The sequence below is a fragment of the Gorilla gorilla genome, chromosome 2 (genome assembly GCF_029281585.2).
Source record: "Gorilla gorilla gorilla isolate KB3781 chromosome 2, NHGRI_mGorGor1-v2.1_pri, whole genome shotgun sequence".
In the NCBI taxonomy this organism is placed as follows: domain Eukaryota; kingdom Metazoa; phylum Chordata; class Mammalia; order Primates; family Hominidae; genus Gorilla; species Gorilla gorilla.
This window is the reverse complement of record NC_086017.1, coordinates 47,144,757-47,163,245: the sequence shown is the minus strand read 5'-3', so window position 1 is coordinate 47,163,245 and position 18,489 is coordinate 47,144,757. Positions and strand designations below refer to the sequence as shown.

The 18,489-nt window shown below is 39.9% G+C and overlaps 1 protein-coding gene across 14 annotated transcripts in view; it reads right to left on the bottom strand.

Moving 5' to 3' along the window:
• GOLGA4 (golgin A4) overlaps positions 1-18,049 on the bottom strand; it is a 123,836-nt gene extending 105,787 nt beyond the window's left edge. For 8 of the 14 annotated variants that reach the window (XM_019024159.4, XM_019024158.4, XM_055381273.2 and 5 more), the window contains exons 1-2: positions 16,840-16,978; positions 9,007-9,096 (exon numbers count right to left, since the gene is read on the bottom strand). In XM_019024159.4, coding sequence (XP_018879704.4) covers positions 9,007-9,096; positions 16,840-16,911 — 162 coding nt within the window. In that variant the 5' untranslated portion in view covers positions 16,912-16,978. Of the gene's footprint in view, positions 1-9,006; positions 9,097-16,839 lie in introns of all 14 variants that reach the window. The other 6 variants (XR_010132784.1, XM_019024156.4, XM_019024157.4 and 3 more) reach the window with 3 other exon arrangements.
• Positions 18,050-18,489: the final 440 nt, after the last annotated feature.

Here is an 18,489-nt window from a genome sequence, read left to right as displayed (position 1 = left end):
TGGAGTGTAGTGGCATAATCTTGGCTCACTGGAACCTCTCTACCTCCCAGGTTCAAGCGATTCTCCCGCCTCAGCCTCCTGAGTAGCTGGGATTACAGGTGCCCGCCAACACACCTAGCTAACTTTTCATATTTTTAGTAGAGACGGGGGGGGTTTCACCATGTTGTTGGCCAGGCTGGTCTCCAACTCCTGACCTCAAGTAATCCACCCTACTCGGCCTTCCTAAGTGCTGGATTACAGGCATGAGCCACCACGCCTGGCAGATGGCCCTGTTTCTATCTTCCCAGATACTGTTAAGTACAACTGTTAGTAGAACCCTTATGATTTTGGGTCAATTAAATTCATCCAACCTGTGGCCCAGGATGGCTTCGAATGAGGCCCAACACAAGTTCATAAACTTTCTTAAAACATTATGAGACTTTATTGCTTTTTTTTTTTAGCTCATCAACTATTATTAGTGTTAGCGTATTTGATGTGTGGCCCAAGACAATTCTTCTTTCAATGTGCCCAGGGAAGCCAAAAGATTAGACACCCCTGTAAAAAGTACCTGTGATAATATACTCTACAGAAGATCCAAGAATAAAATGGCTTACAGTAGCAGCAGGTGAAGAAATATCCAGTACAGAATGTGGGTAAATCATGTTGATCAAATTAAAGACCACAACTCAAGGCTCTATTTTGTCTATATAGATAGTTTTACTACATAGAAAGCCTTTAAACAAAATGACAGCATAAAAGGACAAGGTATCTAACTTTCTCTAGTCTTAATCGCCAATGAAAAGACCAAGGGTATATAAGATGGGAAAAAACATGTATCAGCCCAGAAACCAGGAAAGAAGATGCAATTTAGATTTAAGGAAGTTTTGCTAAGTCCATGAACTCCTCAGGCCTAAGTAAAATAAGTCATCAAAGATCAGCTTTCCACTCCAATTATGAGAATACTCAGCATATGCAACAAGGAAGTGGAACCCAAAGGTTTGTTCTTCAAAAGATCAACAAAATTAACAAACCATTAGCTAGACTGACAGAGGGGAAAAAAGAAGACTCATGTCATGAAAATCAGGAATGAAAAAGAAGAAATTACCCCTGAATGTGCAGAAAAGGATTACAAAGCTATACTATGTGTTAAAAGCAAAGGTTTTTGCCTCATTTGAGCATGGGCTGCTTAGTTAGCAGCCTGCAATTGACAGACTTGACTGCTGTGACTGCCTGAGACTCAGGAGCTGCTACAAAAACTACATTCCTAATTTAGGATTTCAGTTTGTTTATGTACAAGTTAGGCTACAGTTCCTTACAGAGGGACTCAAGATATACAGGTAGGCTCAGGCCAAATTTAGTTTAATTTATGCCAACAAATGAGATAAATGAAATGGACAAACTCCTAGAGATACACAAATTACCAAAACTAACTCAGGAAGAAGCAAAATCTGAACAGAGCTATAAAAAGTAGACACTGAATTAGTTATCAGAACACTTCCCTCAAAAAAAAGCCCAGGACACATGATTTCAATGGTAGATTCTAACAAACATTTAAAGAAGAATTAATAGCAATTCTTCACAAACTCTTGAAAAAATACAAGAGAGGTGAACACTTCCCAACACGTTTCATGGGGCCTGTATTACTGATACAAAAACCAGGTTATCACAAAAAAAGAAAACTGCAGACCAGCATCTCTTATGAATATAGACACAAAAATCCTCAACAAAATACTAATGAATCAATCCAGTAATATATAAAAAAGATTATATACCAGAAACAAGTGACATTTATTGCAGGAATACATGGTTAATTTAACCTCTGAAAACCAATTAATACGATATTCAATATAATAAAGGATTTAGGAAGGAATGTTTCTCATGTATTACTTTGAAGATACTTCCCAGTAATCCCTAAAACGATGCCTTTAAGCCATATAAGCCTTGAAACATAAAATAAATCTCTAAAATGTGCTTAAGAATTCTCAACAACTGGGGCCAGGTGTGGTGGTTCATGCCTGTAATCCCAGCACTTTAGGAGTCCAAGGTGGGCAGATCACTTGAGGCCAGGCATTCGAGGCAAGCCTGGCCAACATGGTGAAACCTCATCTCTACTAAAAACACAAGTATTAGCTGGGCGTGGTGGCACATGCCTGTAATCCCAGCTATTCAGGAGGCTGAGGCAGGAGAATCACTTGAACCTGGGAGGTAGAGGTTGCAGTGAGCTCAGATCATGCCACTGCACTCCAGCCTGAGCAACAGAGCATATATATACAGAGCATATATATATATAGACAGCATATATATATATGCTGTCTATATATACGCTCTCTCTCTATATATCATATATACGCTCTATATATATGCTCTCTATATATGATATATATATGATATATATGCTATATATATCATACATATACAGAGCATATATATGCTATATATATCATACATATACAGAGCATATATATATGCTATATATATAGCATACATATACAGAGCATATATATATGCTATATATATAGCATACATATACAGAGCATATATATATACAGAGCATATATATATACAGAGCATATATACATATATACATATATATATATATATATATATATATATATGAAAGCACACCTAATTCTGGAATTTAATTTAAAAACAATATGAAAGTTGTTCGTGGATGAGGCCCCAGGATAACAATGGACATGTTTACTATAGCCCCTAATAAATGAGGAAGTGTCTCAGGAAGACAGCAAACCAGAGAGAGCAGGATAGGAGGTAAAATGAAGCTATCAATCCTTCCTTCATAAATTCAATAGGCAAAGTGACACAGAGATAACATCCCTAGGACCCTAATCCACATAATAGTCCATCTGTTCTCCTCCCCTCACACAAAGACCTAAAAAGAGGAAGGGGAGCAGCCCCTCCCCTCTTCCAAGGCTGTCCCTAATAGTTAGCACCTACTATGTGCAAGGTACCACGCTAGAGATGTACATGCCTTCTTACTGGTAATCCCCAAAACTTCAAAAATTTCTCATTTTACAAATGAGAAAACCTGAGACTGAAAAGTTAACTTTAATAGATCTTTCAGTCAGCAAACAGCAAAGACAGGATGTAAACTTGGGCTGATCCAGGTAACACCAAAAACCATCCTTTCCTCACCAGTCTATTCCAGGTCTTATTCCAGGTACTAATACAGTACATAGATTTTTACTCCCTTAAAAAAAATCATTAGACTCAGTTATAAAAAGAAAGTAGATACATGCTACAACACAATGAATCTTGAAAACATTAAGCTAAGTAAAAGTGGTCAGACACAAAAGGTAACATATCAAATGATTCCATTTATATGAAATATCCAGAAAAGGTAAATCCATTAAGACAGAAAGCAAATTAATAGTTGCTAGGGGTTGGAGGAAGGAGTGGGAATGACTGCTTAATCAGCATGGGGTTTCATTTTGGGGTGATGGAAATGTTATGGAACTTGATAGATGTGATGAATGTACAACACTGGGAATGTACTGAACGCTACTTAATTGTTTGCTTTAAATGGTTAATTTATGTTATATGAATTTAAACTCAATTAAAAAAAAAAAAATCAGGGTCCCTTGAGCCCAGGAGTTGGAGGCCAGCCAGAGCAACATAGTGTGATACCCTATCTCTGAAAAAGTCCAGGTCCAATCTGGAGTGGGGCAGAGGATAGGAGGATGTTAGCTTCATTTGCCCTAGTTAATCCCTTACGGGATCCTACATTACATATTGCTCTAAAGCAACCCAGAACTAGGGAAGCAAAAAAGATTAACCTCAAGCAACAACAAGGACAGGAAGCCCTACTCTGAGGATAGTGGGGCTATGCCTAGGATCACCAGGAGAGAGTGCTATGATCAAATAGACAGATCTGCCATTTGCGCAGGATAGGAGAGTACCCAGAGTAGACTTAATGTAGATTTCAGAGTCAATGCAAATTCAGTCTACTCTCCTCTGCCTTCAATGTTTATAATAATATAGATTTTTTTATGTCCCTTTTTTTTTGAGATGGAGTTTTGCTTTTATTGCCCAGGCTGGAGTGCAATGGCACGACCTCGGCTCACTGCAACCTCCGCCTCCTGGGTTCAAGCGATTCTCCTGCCTTAGCCTCCCAAATAGCTGGGAGTATGGTATTGAATCAAAGACAAAGAGAACAGTGGAACGGAATATAGAAAGCTCAGAAACAAAGCCACTCAAATATGGATATGAATATAAAGCATGAATGTAAAACGATACTCATTAAGACAGTGTGGTATCAAAGAGAACAATGGAACAGAATAGAGAACTCAGCCACTCAAATATGGACATATGGACCCAATTAATGAAAAAATGTAGAACAGTAGAGCAGTGTGAAAAAGATGAGACAACTGGATACACATACTGGAGGGGATGAAACTTGATCCCTACTTCACACCATATTGAAAAACCATTTCCTGGGCTCAAGGGATCCTCTTGCCTCAGCCTCCTGAGTAGCTGGGACTACAGGTGCACACCACTGTGACTGGCTTGGATTTATTTTAAGTGTTAAGTGTTTTTTTGTTTGTTTGTTTGTTTGTTTGGCCCTGTGCGGTGACTCATGCCTGTAATCCCAGCACTTTACGAGGCCAAGGTGGATGGATCACTTGAGATCAGGAGGTTGAAGCTGTGTAGTGCTGAGATTGTGCCACTATGCTTCAACCTGGGCAACAGAGTAAGACCCTGTCTCAAAAAACAAAAAAAAATGCTTGTTTTTTTTTTTTAAAGAAAATGTGGAAATTTAGCTCAAAACATAAATATTTGTCCACCACAACAGTAGACACAGTAAAGTCTACGTATCTGGAATGCTTAGGTGGTAGAATGGTTTCATTAATTTCCTGATTTCATTAAGTTAAAAAAAGGTTTTGCCTTTTTATCTATTGCTGAAAATACTAATATGTCTACTTTCCTGTGTTGGTAAATACTGTATATAAACCCAAATAAATCTGTCTTTGTTTGGAGTGCCTCAGGCTTCTTTATAAAAGGGACATAAAGGTCAGGCGTGGTGACTCATGCCTGTAATCCCAGCACTTTGGGAGGCCGAGGCAGATGGATCACCTGAGGTCGGGAGTTCAAGACCAGCCTGGCCAACATGGTGAAACTCTGTCTCTACTAAAAATACAAAAAGTTAGCCAGGCATGGTGGTGGGTGCCTGTAATCCCAGTTACTCCTGAGGTTGAGGCAGGGAGAATTGCTTGAACCCGGGAGGCGGAGGTTGCAGTGAGCTGAGATCGCACCACTGCACTCCAGCTTGGGTGACAGAGTGAGACTTTGCCTCAAAAATAATAATAATAATAATAATAATAATAATAATAATAATAATAACGACGACAAAACAAACCTATAAGGATTTTGACTGGGATTGCACTGAGTCTAAAGATAAGTTTGGAAAAAGCCTTAATATTGCAAATCAAACTTTATCATCTTTTTAGTATTATAAATAGCTTTCTACAGTAAGCCTTGTGGATATACATTTAAAATGCTATTGTTCTATAGGACAGATTTCTAGAAATGGGATTTCTAGATAATAGGGTATAAGTTAATTTAAAATATATATAAGCTATATATATAATATATAAGCTAATTTATATAATGTATATTATATATAATAGCTAATAATAATATAATAAGCTAATATATATAATATATAAGCTAATTTAAAAATTGTAAAAATACGGCCCGGCACAGTGGCTCGCGCCCGTAATCCCAGCACTTTGGGAGGCCAAGGCGGGCAGATCACGAAGTCAAGAGATTGAGACCATTCTCAGCAACATGGTGAAACTCCATCTCAAGTAAAAATACAAAAAATTAGCTGGGCATGGTGGCGAATAGTCTCAACTACTAGGGAGGCTGAGGCAGGAGAGCCACTTGAACCCAGGAGGCGGAGGTTGCAGTGAGCCAAGACTGCACCCCTGAACTCCAGCCTGGCGACTTTAAAACAATTAAAACAATTAAACAATTGTTTAATTAAAACAATTAATCTTTAAAACAATTAAAACAATTAAAAAAACAAAAAACAAACAAAAAAACCTTTATTTAGATGTTGAGAGCAAAATAAAAGGTACATAGTACAGTTTTTGCACTCAAAGTTCATGTCATATACACTATATCCTTGATGCATACACTGAAATGATCTGATAAAGTTGCATAAAAGTACAGAGTATACACAGTTTCCTGAGATCTTATTTTCCTAAGTATTATTTACATTATTGCATTTGTAACTTTACCATCTCAAATACAATATTGTTGAACTCAGTTTATACATATAACCTATTTGAATGAAAGCCGCAGTACTGAGTTGTAATGTTTTTGCAATCAGTATTAATGGCATCATTTCTATACTCAGTATATTGATTGACATTATAGTATATTAGTTTGCATACAATAAAGTGAAACACTGAAAATAGTGCAGAATTATGTTGATTGCTACCATTTTTTTTTTTTTTTTTTTTGAGACAGTGTCTCGCTCTGTCGCCCAGGCTAGAGTGCAGTGGCACGATCTCAGCTCACTACAACCTCCACCTCCTGAGTTCAATCAATTCTCCTGCCTCAGCCTCCCAAATAGCTGGGATTACAGGGACGTGTCACCACGTCTGGCTAATTTTTGTATCTTTTTAGGGTTTCACCATATTGATCAGGCTGGTCTCGAACTCCTGGCCTCAAGTGATCTGCCCACCTCGGCCTCCCAAAGTGCTGGGATTTACAGGCATGAGCCACTATGCCCGGCTGACTGCTACCATTGCTTTTTTAAAATACTTTTTAAAAATCTAGGATGCTTTAAAATAATTTAATTGAATATACCTTTACAAAATAATTATTTCTGAAAGATTTGGTTTTAGCACTCTTTTACAATCGACCAAGTCAGCTAAAGGTTATTTATTTCTTTCTAAATTTTAATATTAACAATCCTAGCTAAGAGATGGTTTCGGATAGAATGACAAAGCATTGTCATCACTTCATCTCCTTGCTTTTTAAGCTTTTTTGACAACTTTAACAGGTACTTTGACCACAGAGTGCAATCTAAACCTTACTTCAACTTATTTTATAATAAATAAAGGATTTTTCAATTATATAATTAAGTTTTTTGTTAAAAGGACATTAAATTAATTTTTTCATCATCTCCCTGTACCCTATGCGGTTTCTCATTTTGTTAAACTTCTAAGATAGAAGGTACTGTCAGGGATGGGAAATGGATGGGAACCAGGCTTTTTTTTTTTTTGAAAGACAGGGTCTTACTGTGTCACCTAGGCTGGTGCAATCATGGTTCACTGCAGCTTCGACCTCCGAGGCTCAAGTAATCCCCCTGCCTTAGCCTCCTGAGTAGCTGGGACCACACAGGTGCATGCCACCATACCTGGCTAATTTTATTTTATTTTATTTTTGCAGAAACAGGGTCTCACTCTGTTGCCCAGGCTGGTCTCAAACTCCTGGACTCAAGCAATCCTCCTGCCTTGGCCTCCCAAAGCGCTGGGATTACAGGCATGAGCCACCATACTTGACCTAAAACTAAGAACTTCTGTTCATCAAAGGACATCATTAAAATGAATGGCAAGCCACTGAGTGGAAGATAGCTGCAAGATATATATTCAACAAAAAACTCCTAAGTATTCTATATTTTTTAAAAAACTCCTACAAATCAGTTTTAAAAAAAGATAATCCAACAGAAAAATGGGCAAGGGACTTAAGCACTCACAAAAGACATCAAATGGGCAATAAACAGATGAAAATGCTCAATCTCGTTAGTTATCAGAGAATGCAAATTAAAACCAAAATGAAAGACCACCACCAGAACAGCTGAAATGAAAAAGACTGTTTTCCAGCATATTTACACAGAGTAGAAAAATAAAGACTCTCAAAAACATAGGGCAAAAGCAACTTTCACAAGCTCCCGGTGAGAATTTAAATTTCTACAACCACTCTGGAAAACCATCAGCATTATCTTCTTATGTGTTAAAATGGAGCAGTGATTCTACTCCAAAGTACATACCAACAGAAATGCAGGTACATGTACACCAAAAAAAAGTACAATAATGTTGATGGCAACATAATTCATAGTAGCCAAAACCTGTAGACAACCCAAATGTTTAACTACAATGTTTACATTTAGAAAGCATATTTAAGAGGTAAAACTATTTAAAAAAAAAAAAAAAAAAAAAAGGAAGCAAGCAAATACCAAAAATTCAGGATGGTGGTAATCCTTCAGGGGGAAAGGGAGCATGACAGTGCTGACAGTGTTCCTTTGCTTGACCTGGGAGGATTCACTTCATGATAATTTGCTGATCTGTGCATTTATGTTTTACCTTCTTTTTGTATGTGTGTTACACTTCACAGAAAAAAAAGTTGGAAATAATGAGTTTTAATGCCAGCTGCTGGTTACATGGAATAAGTTAAATAAGTTACTTCTCAGTTTCCACTCACCAGCTTGAAAAAATGATGCTATGTTGAATAAATTTATCAAATTATTCTGAAAACTTCAACTATTAAATCCAGAACATATTATCCTCTCAAATTAAGGTTCTCAACAAACCATACTTTATAAAGCATAATTGGGAGAATCGCTTGAGCCCAGGAGTTCAAGACCAGCCTGAGCAACATAGTGGGACCCCGTCTACGAAAAATTTAAACGTTAGCCAAGCAGGTGGCATGCGCCTATAGTCCCAGCTACTCAGGAGGCTGAAGTTAGAGGATCACTTGAATCCAGAAGGTCAAGGCTGCAATGAGCAGTGATCGTGCCACCACACCCTAGCCTGGGTGACAGAACCAGACCCTGTCTCAAAAACATACATACATACATACAGACAGACAGACAGACAGACATAAATCATAACTGCTATTTGTGAAAAAAAAAAAAGACTAATTGTGTTACTAACAAAAACTCTACCTAGGAATTAAATAGCTGACCTGTCAAAATAGTTTCCCATTTTGTTATCAACAGCATACATTTTAGATTAGTTTCTTTTGAGAGGTATACTAGAAAAGGAATTCCAAACTTACCTCTCTATTGGGTGTACCTTCATCAAGTTGCTCTGTAAATGAAGATGTCCTGCTCCTCGTTCTTGTTGGTGTTGAAGAATTGGAGGAAGCCTAGATTTAAAAATTATTGCACAAATTAGCAAGACTATATTGACTAGTGAACTATGTACTAGGTAGTCCTTCTCTCAGTCCATGCCCAAAGAATTCAGTGAAAGAAAGGAAAAGAGCAAAAACACGAAAAGCAGAAAAGGATAACAAATATAATCAACTAGAACACCCAGGCTACCTACTAGGTCCCTGGCCTAACTCTGCCACCAACTAGAACTATGATCTTAGCTACATGAACTTTTCGAGGACTATGTGTCTCCATATATAAAATAAAGTTGCGATACTAATGTAATAATATTAGAGAAAACTGAAGCCAGGTGAGGGGTATATAAAAACTCTCTGCACTATCTTTAGAACTTTTCTATAAACCAAAATTATTCCAAAATTAGAAGTTCATTTAAAAAAAAAAGGCTGGCAATTCAATCTTTAAGATCCCTTCTACCTTCTAGCTCTAACATTCAATAGTATGAAATGCACAGATAAACAGCACTTGCCCACCTAATTAATGGCCTTGCTTTGAGCCTACCTTGAATACCACTGCTAAATACTGAGATGCTATTCCATTTAGCTCTGTAACTGACAGCCTGACTCCTATAATCCTCAGTGCAAAAAAACTCAGGAGAAAGGGCTCAAAATTTAAACTAGAGGTCTGGGGTCTACTCTAAGGTGAGCTAAAAACAACCCTAAAAGTATAAAACCAAAACTTCGAAATCCCCCTACACCCACAGCAAAATAGATCTGAACTCAGATCTATTTTGAGAAATGAATGAGTCATGATACCTTACCTCTTTTTGTAGTCTGCAATTTACAAAAGGCAGTTAATAAATATTTGTCAAATAAATGAATGAATGAATAAACAAATGGAACTCTGGTCTGTGGTATCTGTGCACAAACTGCTGTGGTTAGGGTGGAACTGAGAGGTCGTGAGGAATAGTATACAAATATACACATACTCTATATACACATATATACATCCAGACAGACATATACATATTTAGCTTATGATAAAAGTAACATTTTGCATCAGGATAGACATTCAATAAATGTTGGGACAACTGGCCATCCATATGGGGCAAGACACACAAATCAGATCCTTACTTCATACTTAAGCTATATTAAAGATTTAATTTTTTTTTATTGAAATACAAAAAATTCAAGAGTCTATTTCTACAATCTCTGAATGGGAAACAGATTTTTATGTGAAAAACAAATCAAAGCAGCAGTTTAATTGGGAGGTGAGGAAAAGCATCTACAAATATGACAAAAGTTTAATAACCTTTTTTCTATAAACAGCTCTTACAAGTCCGTAAGTTAGAACTCAGAAAACTTACTAACCCAATCTTCTTTTTATCTGAGACAGGGTAACCTGAGCTCCATCAATGAAACACATGAGACTTTGAGTCATAAGTGAGTGATGTGAAAAAACAGACATACAAATAAAGTTCATCATCTGATGACAATGGAGACACAACTTCATGCATCCACGCAAATATAAGCTGTGATGTGACAGATGCAACGCTGGTGCCAAGCTGAAGCAGCTGCAACACAGAGTAGTCTCCCCAGTATAACTGGACGTAGCAATCAGCTCAGACTTTTGGGACCTCAGGGAAATTCTGTAGGCTAAAGAGTCTTCAATAAATTCTTTTTCTGCTTACCTAGATTGACTTTTTGTTACTTACAACTAAGAACTCCAACACCTTCTAAAAGATGAACCAGAAAAATCAATACAACAGATGAAATTAGCTATGTGCAGAAGTCACCTTAAGGGATGACATATCCTCTCCCACCAAAGACAAAACAGGAAGAATAAGGACTTAAAAACATGAACAAGAGTAGTGGTGTGCGCCTGTAATCCCAGGTACTCAGGAGGCTGAGGCAGGAGAATTGCTTCAACTGCAGAGGTTGCAGTGAGCCAAGATTGCACCACTACACTCCAGCCTGGGTGACAGAGCAAGACTCCATCTCAAAAAAAAAAGCATATAAACAAGAAAATCAATCAATGTGAAATAAAGTTGAAGCCTTAGCAATGGTTTAAATGTCTAGAAAATATGTGACTAAAAGTCAACATTGTACTTAGAAAATGGCAAGGGAAAGCACAGTCACTGTGTAGTATTAGTCTCAGTCTTGGAATAAGTTTGAGCCTACCTTGAACACCACGTTCAAATTACAAATGTTCAAAGAACATCAGAAATAGCTTTCATTAAAGTTGAGATAAATTCAATAAACCCTTCCCACACCTAGAGCCATAATTTGCAAACCATGCCAGTGCCAGCTTCAAAGGCTGTAGGTGCCTCAAAGGCTGCCACTATGGGGGCAGCCTTTTGTATCTATGTATTTATAAATGATTATATGTAAGAACTCCTTTAATAAAATGGTCACTGGGTGGTAAAAAGTTAGAAAAGTACTACTAGATTACAGGAAATACCTCTTGACTAATCAACTCTCTCTGTTGTGATTCCATCATGTCTAAGAAATCTCTGGGTTATTAATTCAGCTTTCCAAATATCCAGATGCCAGGAAAGGGCTACCTTAGACAGTGACCCTCCAACTGCTTAAAAAGTATACCTCACTGCAAATCTTAAAAATTGGCATTACGTCTTACACCTTGGCCTCATATGGTCTAATCAGTAACTGAGAGCCTCATCAGCTCTGGAGAAACCGACAAAAAATCAAATAATGGGGTTTACAAAGTTTAACAGATTCTAAAACATACTCTCCCCAGAAAAGTAGTACTATCTGGCTAAACCGTGGCCTGATGACTTGTTGATCTTCCTCTGGATCTTCCTCTGGAGTTGTAAGAGTAAGAATTATATGAGAAAATGGATGTGACTATAAAGTATATAACAGTGCATAAAGAACTAACTGTACTTCAGCATTTGTCCCAGGTGCCTGGTTCCTTAATGGGCTATCCTCACTTCAAGATATAAAGGGATTTAGGTTCCTTCAAACCAAACTTGAGCTGATTAATTGCAATAGCCATAAGAAATCTGAGTCAGCTTTCTAAGCTGTTAACCAAAAAACCTGACAGCTACATCCAGACCCACAATTAATATTTTATTGCCCACTACCTAATTATTAACTGACCACAGTTATACTCAATTTCAGTGTAAGAAAAACCATTTTGGCTGTGCACAGTGGCTCATGCCTGTAATCCCAACACTTTGAGAGGCCAAGGCAAGACGATCACTTGAGGCCAGGAGTTCAAGACTGCCTGAGTAACACAGTAAGACCCTGACTCTACAAAAACTTAAGAAAAACCATTTTAGTCACTGTGATAAGCAAAATTGTAAGATGACCCCAAATGACCCCTGCCCTGTGAATATAATGAGCTATCACTCTCATAATTGTTATATTACAGGGCAAAGGGATTTTAAAGGCATATTTAAGGTTACTAGGTTACTAATCAGTTGACCATGAGTTCATCAAAAGATTACCTGGATGGGTCTAAACTAATTACATAAGCCCTTCAAATATGGGTCTAGAGGGCAGAGGGACGTACTTCTGCTGTCCTGAAAGAAAGCAAAATGCCTACAGGGGCACGTGGCAAGGAGCTGCTGGTAGCCTCTAAGCCAAAAGTGGTCAGCAAGAAATGAAGGCCCCAGTCCTATAACCAGAAAGGACTGAATTCTACCACAACCACATGGGCATACAAAAGGATCCTGAGCTCCAGATGAGAAAGCAGCTTGGACAACATATTGATTTTAGCCTTGCAAGACCCTGAGCAGAGAACCCAGTCATGCCATGCCAGACTTCTGACCTACAGAACTATAAAATAATAACTGGGTTATTAGGCACTAAGGTTGTGGTAACTTGTTATGCAATATTAGAAAACTAATCCAGTCTCCTTAGGAATAAGCCTTGAATCCCTTGTCCCTATACCATGACTTTTCATTATCCATCAAGGCTCTACTCAGATGTCACCCTGATCTTCTCCAGAAATGCCTTATTTTGCCCAACTACAACACCCTGTATATATCACCATTACACTGAAAGTACTTGTCTCTCAACTCCATTGTGTAGGGACTACATAGACCCTTCAAAGCAAATGCAACATCCAGCAGAGGACCTAGGCATTCACTGTTCATAACTAACATCTGGTTCATTTCACTCTCCCTACAACACCTATGGATTAGTCATGGCAGAGACACAGCCATTGAATCCTCATCCCAGTTCTAAAAGAGCAGTCAAAGTAACTTGGTGTTAATTCTTCAAATAAACCTTTATATTTTAGGTACCAAACTTATTAAAGCCTTTCATCATGTTCTTAATAAACTACCTTCTGATCTAAATGTTTTCTCTGGGACTCATGCTTTCCCCAGTTTCAAGACTGAAACTATTTAGTAAACTTGGATTTACAATAAGGCTATGTCCCTTCAGAAAGGACTCTTTTCCCTGTTATCTGTGGAACTGTTTGCTGGTTTTTTGTTTTTATTTTTTAAATTTGTATCACATAAACTGTTATTTTGGGGTCTCACTCTAAAAGAGTGAGGTCAGCTGCCATCTCTGAGCTGAGGGAAAAAAATAAGGGATGATTCTGCAGGCATAAGGAGGGGCGTATATGTTGATTTTTTAAAAAATATACATAACATAAAATTTACCATTTTAAACATTTGTAGCTGTACAATTCAGTGGCATGAACTACATTCACACTGTTGTGGAATCACCACCATCCATCACCAGTACGTTTTCATCTTTCCAAACTAAAACTCTGTACCCACTAAACAGTAACTCCCCATTCTCTCCTCTCTCCAGCCTTTGGCAACAACCATTCTATTTTCTGTCTCTAAGAATTTGACTACTCTAGGTACCTCAATTAAGTGGAGTCATGTATTCGTCCTTTTGTATCTGTACTTCTATAATTTTTAAGTTTTAGAAGTACTTGAAAAGGCTAAAAATGTTTTAAAATATTTGTATTCATGTACTACATATATCCCAAGAAATTACAATGTCCGTATTACTTCTTGATGTTTCTTTTATTGACTTAGTTCTTTAAGGAGTTTAAAAATCCAAAATAGGTATTTGTTGTTAAAACATATATTTTTTTTTTTTTTTTTTGAGACGGAGTCTCGCTCTGTCTCCCAGGCTGGAGTGCAGTGGCGCGATCTCAGTTCATTGCAACCTCTGCCTCCCAGGTTCAAGCAATTCTCCTGCCTCAGCCTCTGGAGTAGCCAGGATTACAGGCGTGCGCCACCAGGCCCCACTAATTTTTGTATTTTTAGTAGACCTCAGGTGATCCGCCCGCCTTGGCCTCCCAAAGTGCTGGGATTACAGGCATGAGCCACAGTGCCAGGCCAGAAATGGGATTTTGCCATCTTGGCCAGGCTGGTCTTGAACTACTGAGTTCAAGCGATTCAAAGTGCTGGGATTACAGGCGTAAGGCCACCATACCAGGCCACATTTTTTGTTTCTAAGATCACAACAATTCACAAGCAAGGAGAAAAACATATGGCAGGCAGAAAGAAAGGTTACAAAATAATTATCAAAAGCAGACCACGAATGGCCAGGCGCAGTGGCTCACGCCTGTAATCCCAGCATTTTGGGAGGCCGGGGCTGGCGGATCACCAGAGGTCCGGAGTTGGAGACCAGCCTGGCCAACACAGTGAATATACATATAATCCAAAAGGATTATTTTAAACCTTTCGTACACAAAGTGATTTTATTTGATCCGGATGCCCTGTCTCACCAGAAGCATTAAGCTATAGAAACAGAGCTCTTATATCTTAGTTTGTGACTAGTTTATTATTACTAAAAACCTCTTTGTTAATGAACAAAAACAATTCACTTTCACGAAGAAAAGCTAAACGCTACAAATAAGAAAAAGCACACTCAATAATTCACCAGCACCTTAAAGTATATTCTTCTTAAACTAGTTTTACTATGTGTGTATATAAATACACTTACATACAGATTCTTTTTCCCAAAACTGGGATCACATTTTACCTGCTGCTTCTGTCTTTTACCACAAATATCTTTCTGTGTTAATACTTTTCTGAAGACTCTAACACTAGCTGCGTAACATTAGGCAAGTTACTTCACCTCTTCGAGCCTCACTCCTTCATCTATAAAAGAGGAATTATAGTATTATCTACCTCACAGGTTTATGTAAGATTAAATAATCTGTGTAAATACTAAGCAAAATGTCTGGTACATACTAAGGACACAGTAAATGTTGACTTTTTATGGCTGCATAATAACCTATCAAGCATAACTAATTGCCTGATAAAATTTAACCAATTCTCTATTGTTGGACATTTTTGGCTAGTTTTTAACCTATTAAAACAACATTGACATGAAAATCCATAGAGCTAAATCTTTAATATATCCTAAATTTTCTTAGAATAAATTTCTAGAAATGGAATCCTGGCTCAATTACATTTTATACATTCCCAAGTGGAAGTGCCTTACATTCACTAACATGCCCATTTCCTCACATTCCTCATCTCTACCTCACTTTTAAAGTTTATCTTTGTTTCTTAATTAACAGTGTTTTGTAAAATTGTAAATGACTGCAATAGATGGTATGAAAAGGACAATCTTTACCACTTAAATTTTAATTACCATTTGCACTTGAGAAAAGAAGCAACCCTTCAGTGTTGTGTTCTGATGTTTTTCTCAAGCACTGTTTTACTACACATGAGCTTTAAATTTAAAAAGAACAACTTCAATTTATAGTTTCAGAATAAACCTAATGCAATCGTTGTACGTTAAGAATTTAGAAATGCCTCCAAGTTAGCCAAAACTCAGCTTTTCTTGCAACCGCAAGCAAAGACCAAAAACCCTAAAATTAAGGGACAGATCTGCTCAGTCTGTTGAAATTCAAAAAGGCTGGGAAGAAATTAAGCAGAAACCGACGTCTTCGCTGTTAAGACCCTGTGCTGCCAGCATCGAAACATCTCCAGTGAACGCTTAGGAAATTGTTTCTTTAAATTAAATACTACTTAACACGCCTCCTTTTCCCTGGAAACGCATTTCCTAAAGCAACAGCATTCCTGAAAAACAAGCATAACCCTGTCCGCAGAGCAGCAGAGCAGCAAGACTTAAAAAGCAGAGCAGAGCTCCGGACAGGCAGAGTGTCTGCCCCTCCGCCCGCCAGTCCCGGATTAACCAAGTTATGCGAAGTGACTAACTCGTGACAGCCTCGGGCGCTGGACGCCAGCCACGCCGCCACCTCTTTCAGGTCCCACCGCTCCTACCAGCAGCCTGACCCAGGATGGCTCTACTCCCCAGCCTTCAATCCCTGAACCTGGGTTTGGAATTAGGAGACTTCCGTCAAGGGTCAATTGTGCGGGATCCTGGCCATTCCACACAAAATCTCACGATTGGCAAGAGAAAGGGGGACACCTCGAGCAGAGGTCAGATATCACAAGGGACCCGGGTTTTCCCACCCCGCCCTCATTCCCAGCGTGGGGTCTCAGATGGGTGGGGGAACCTCAAATATGGATCAGAAATCATGCAAGTTCGGAGTCTGGCCTTAGGAGAAAACTCTTAACGGAGATGGGATGTCACGAGGGATCCAGCCACCCCCATCCACTCATTACTGGATGAAGTTTTGCGATGGGAAAATCCAGGTCAGGAGTTACGGACGACCTGCACCGCCCGGAGCTCCTTCTGGGTACGGAGTTTGGGAAGAGTGCGGGTTAGGGGTCAAAGGTCACGGAAGAACTCCCCACTCCCCCCGCCTCTTTCGTCCGCGGGCCGGTTCAAGGGGTATTCGGAACTAGGGGAGGAGAGCGGCGGCCATCGTACCTGAGCAGGAGCCAGCGCCTGCTGGAGCTGCTGCTGCTCCTCGCTGATCTTTTGCTTCAGTTTCTTGAACATGGCGCAGCGTTCGTAGGGTCCTGAGTGTCAATGAAACCTGAGGTGCGAGAGCCCGGGGAGTCCCGGCCGCGACGACTACGGCGACTTCTCTACACCAGGGACAGCGAGGGCCGGGCCTCGCCGTCTCCTCCTTGAGCCTGTGGGCAAGTCCGGACACTCGTCCTGAGGGTGTCGGCGTCGCCGCCGCCGCCGCGTCTCTTTCTTCCGGGTGTCACTGGCTGGCCTCGGCCCCCCATCCAGCCCCGGGAGCCGCGGCGGCGACGACAACGGCAGCAGGTGAACTGTGCGCCAAGGGCGCTTGCGCGGCCTACGTGGAGCTCACATAGGCTAACTACGGAGCACCGGATGGGACAAGCACAATGTCGGGTCCCGCACATGCGCGCTCGGCCGGTCGCTTCCGAACTCGCTACACTGGAGGACGCAAGGTTCGGTCCTGCCTGATTTCGTTGCGTGCGGAGACCGCCGTCGCGGCTCAGAACCGGAGCGTGGGCTAGTCTGAACACTACCCTGACTCTCACCTGGGCTTTGGCGCTGCGAAATCAGACGGGGAGAGTGCTGCTTCTATCGATGGCAGCAGGGCCGACGGGCCCACCGCAAAGAACACAGGGATGAGCGTCCAGGATGGGAGAAGGGGAGATCCAGAGAACCTGACGCGGGCCCTAATTGATAGTGTTCTTTTCTTTAGTAGCTGTAGCTAGGATTCTATGTCTTCAGTGCCAGAGGGGCCCGCTTCCCTTCCCTGAACTCTTCCAGCGTCGGGAAGTCCCTGATACCAGGCGCCAGGGGTCCAAATGTTTTATGCCAATACTGTAAAACCTCAAGTGTTTGGACACCTGCTTTATTCTTTTCTTCACCGAAATCGTGTATTTCACGAATTCATTCAAAAACCTTTATCAGGCCTTGGAGATGTTAAAAGAATTTACAGCCTAGTGGAAGACACAGATTCCTAATGAGTCCAAATTTACTCCTAACACCTGCAATCATCCTACAAGATTTTAATGTTTATGTGCCTCATTTATCCAAAACCCTGAACTTTGGCTGCCTGTGAATCCTCAGGTCCATTTCAGCAACCCACTTTTGCATGCTGTACCTTTGGTATCATCTGAAACTGCTTACATTGTCTCCGGTATCAGAATCTAACAGTATATGCTGATCTCCACGTTCTAGCAAATTTTGTTTACCAGCAATAGTAGGAGCAACCTGCTCTCGAGAGTCCATATTCTGATCCCTAAATGTATTAGAGCCACAGTGGGGCCTGGAACACTGCCTTAACACCTGGGCTAAGTCCTCTTATATCTCGTAGTGAACACCTTATGTATGTAAGGTGTCCCCAGCCCCCGGGCCACAAACGGGTACCAGCCCATGGCCTGTTAGGAACCGGGCTACACAGCAAGAAGTGAATCTCTGGCAAACCAGGGAAGCTTAATCTGTATTTACAGCTGCTCCCCATGGTTCACATTATCGTCTGAGCTCCACCTCCTGTCAGATTAGCTGTGGCATGAGATTCTCATAGGAGCTGGAACTACTGTGAACTAGGCATGAGAGGGATCTAGATTATGCTCCTTATGAGAATCTAAT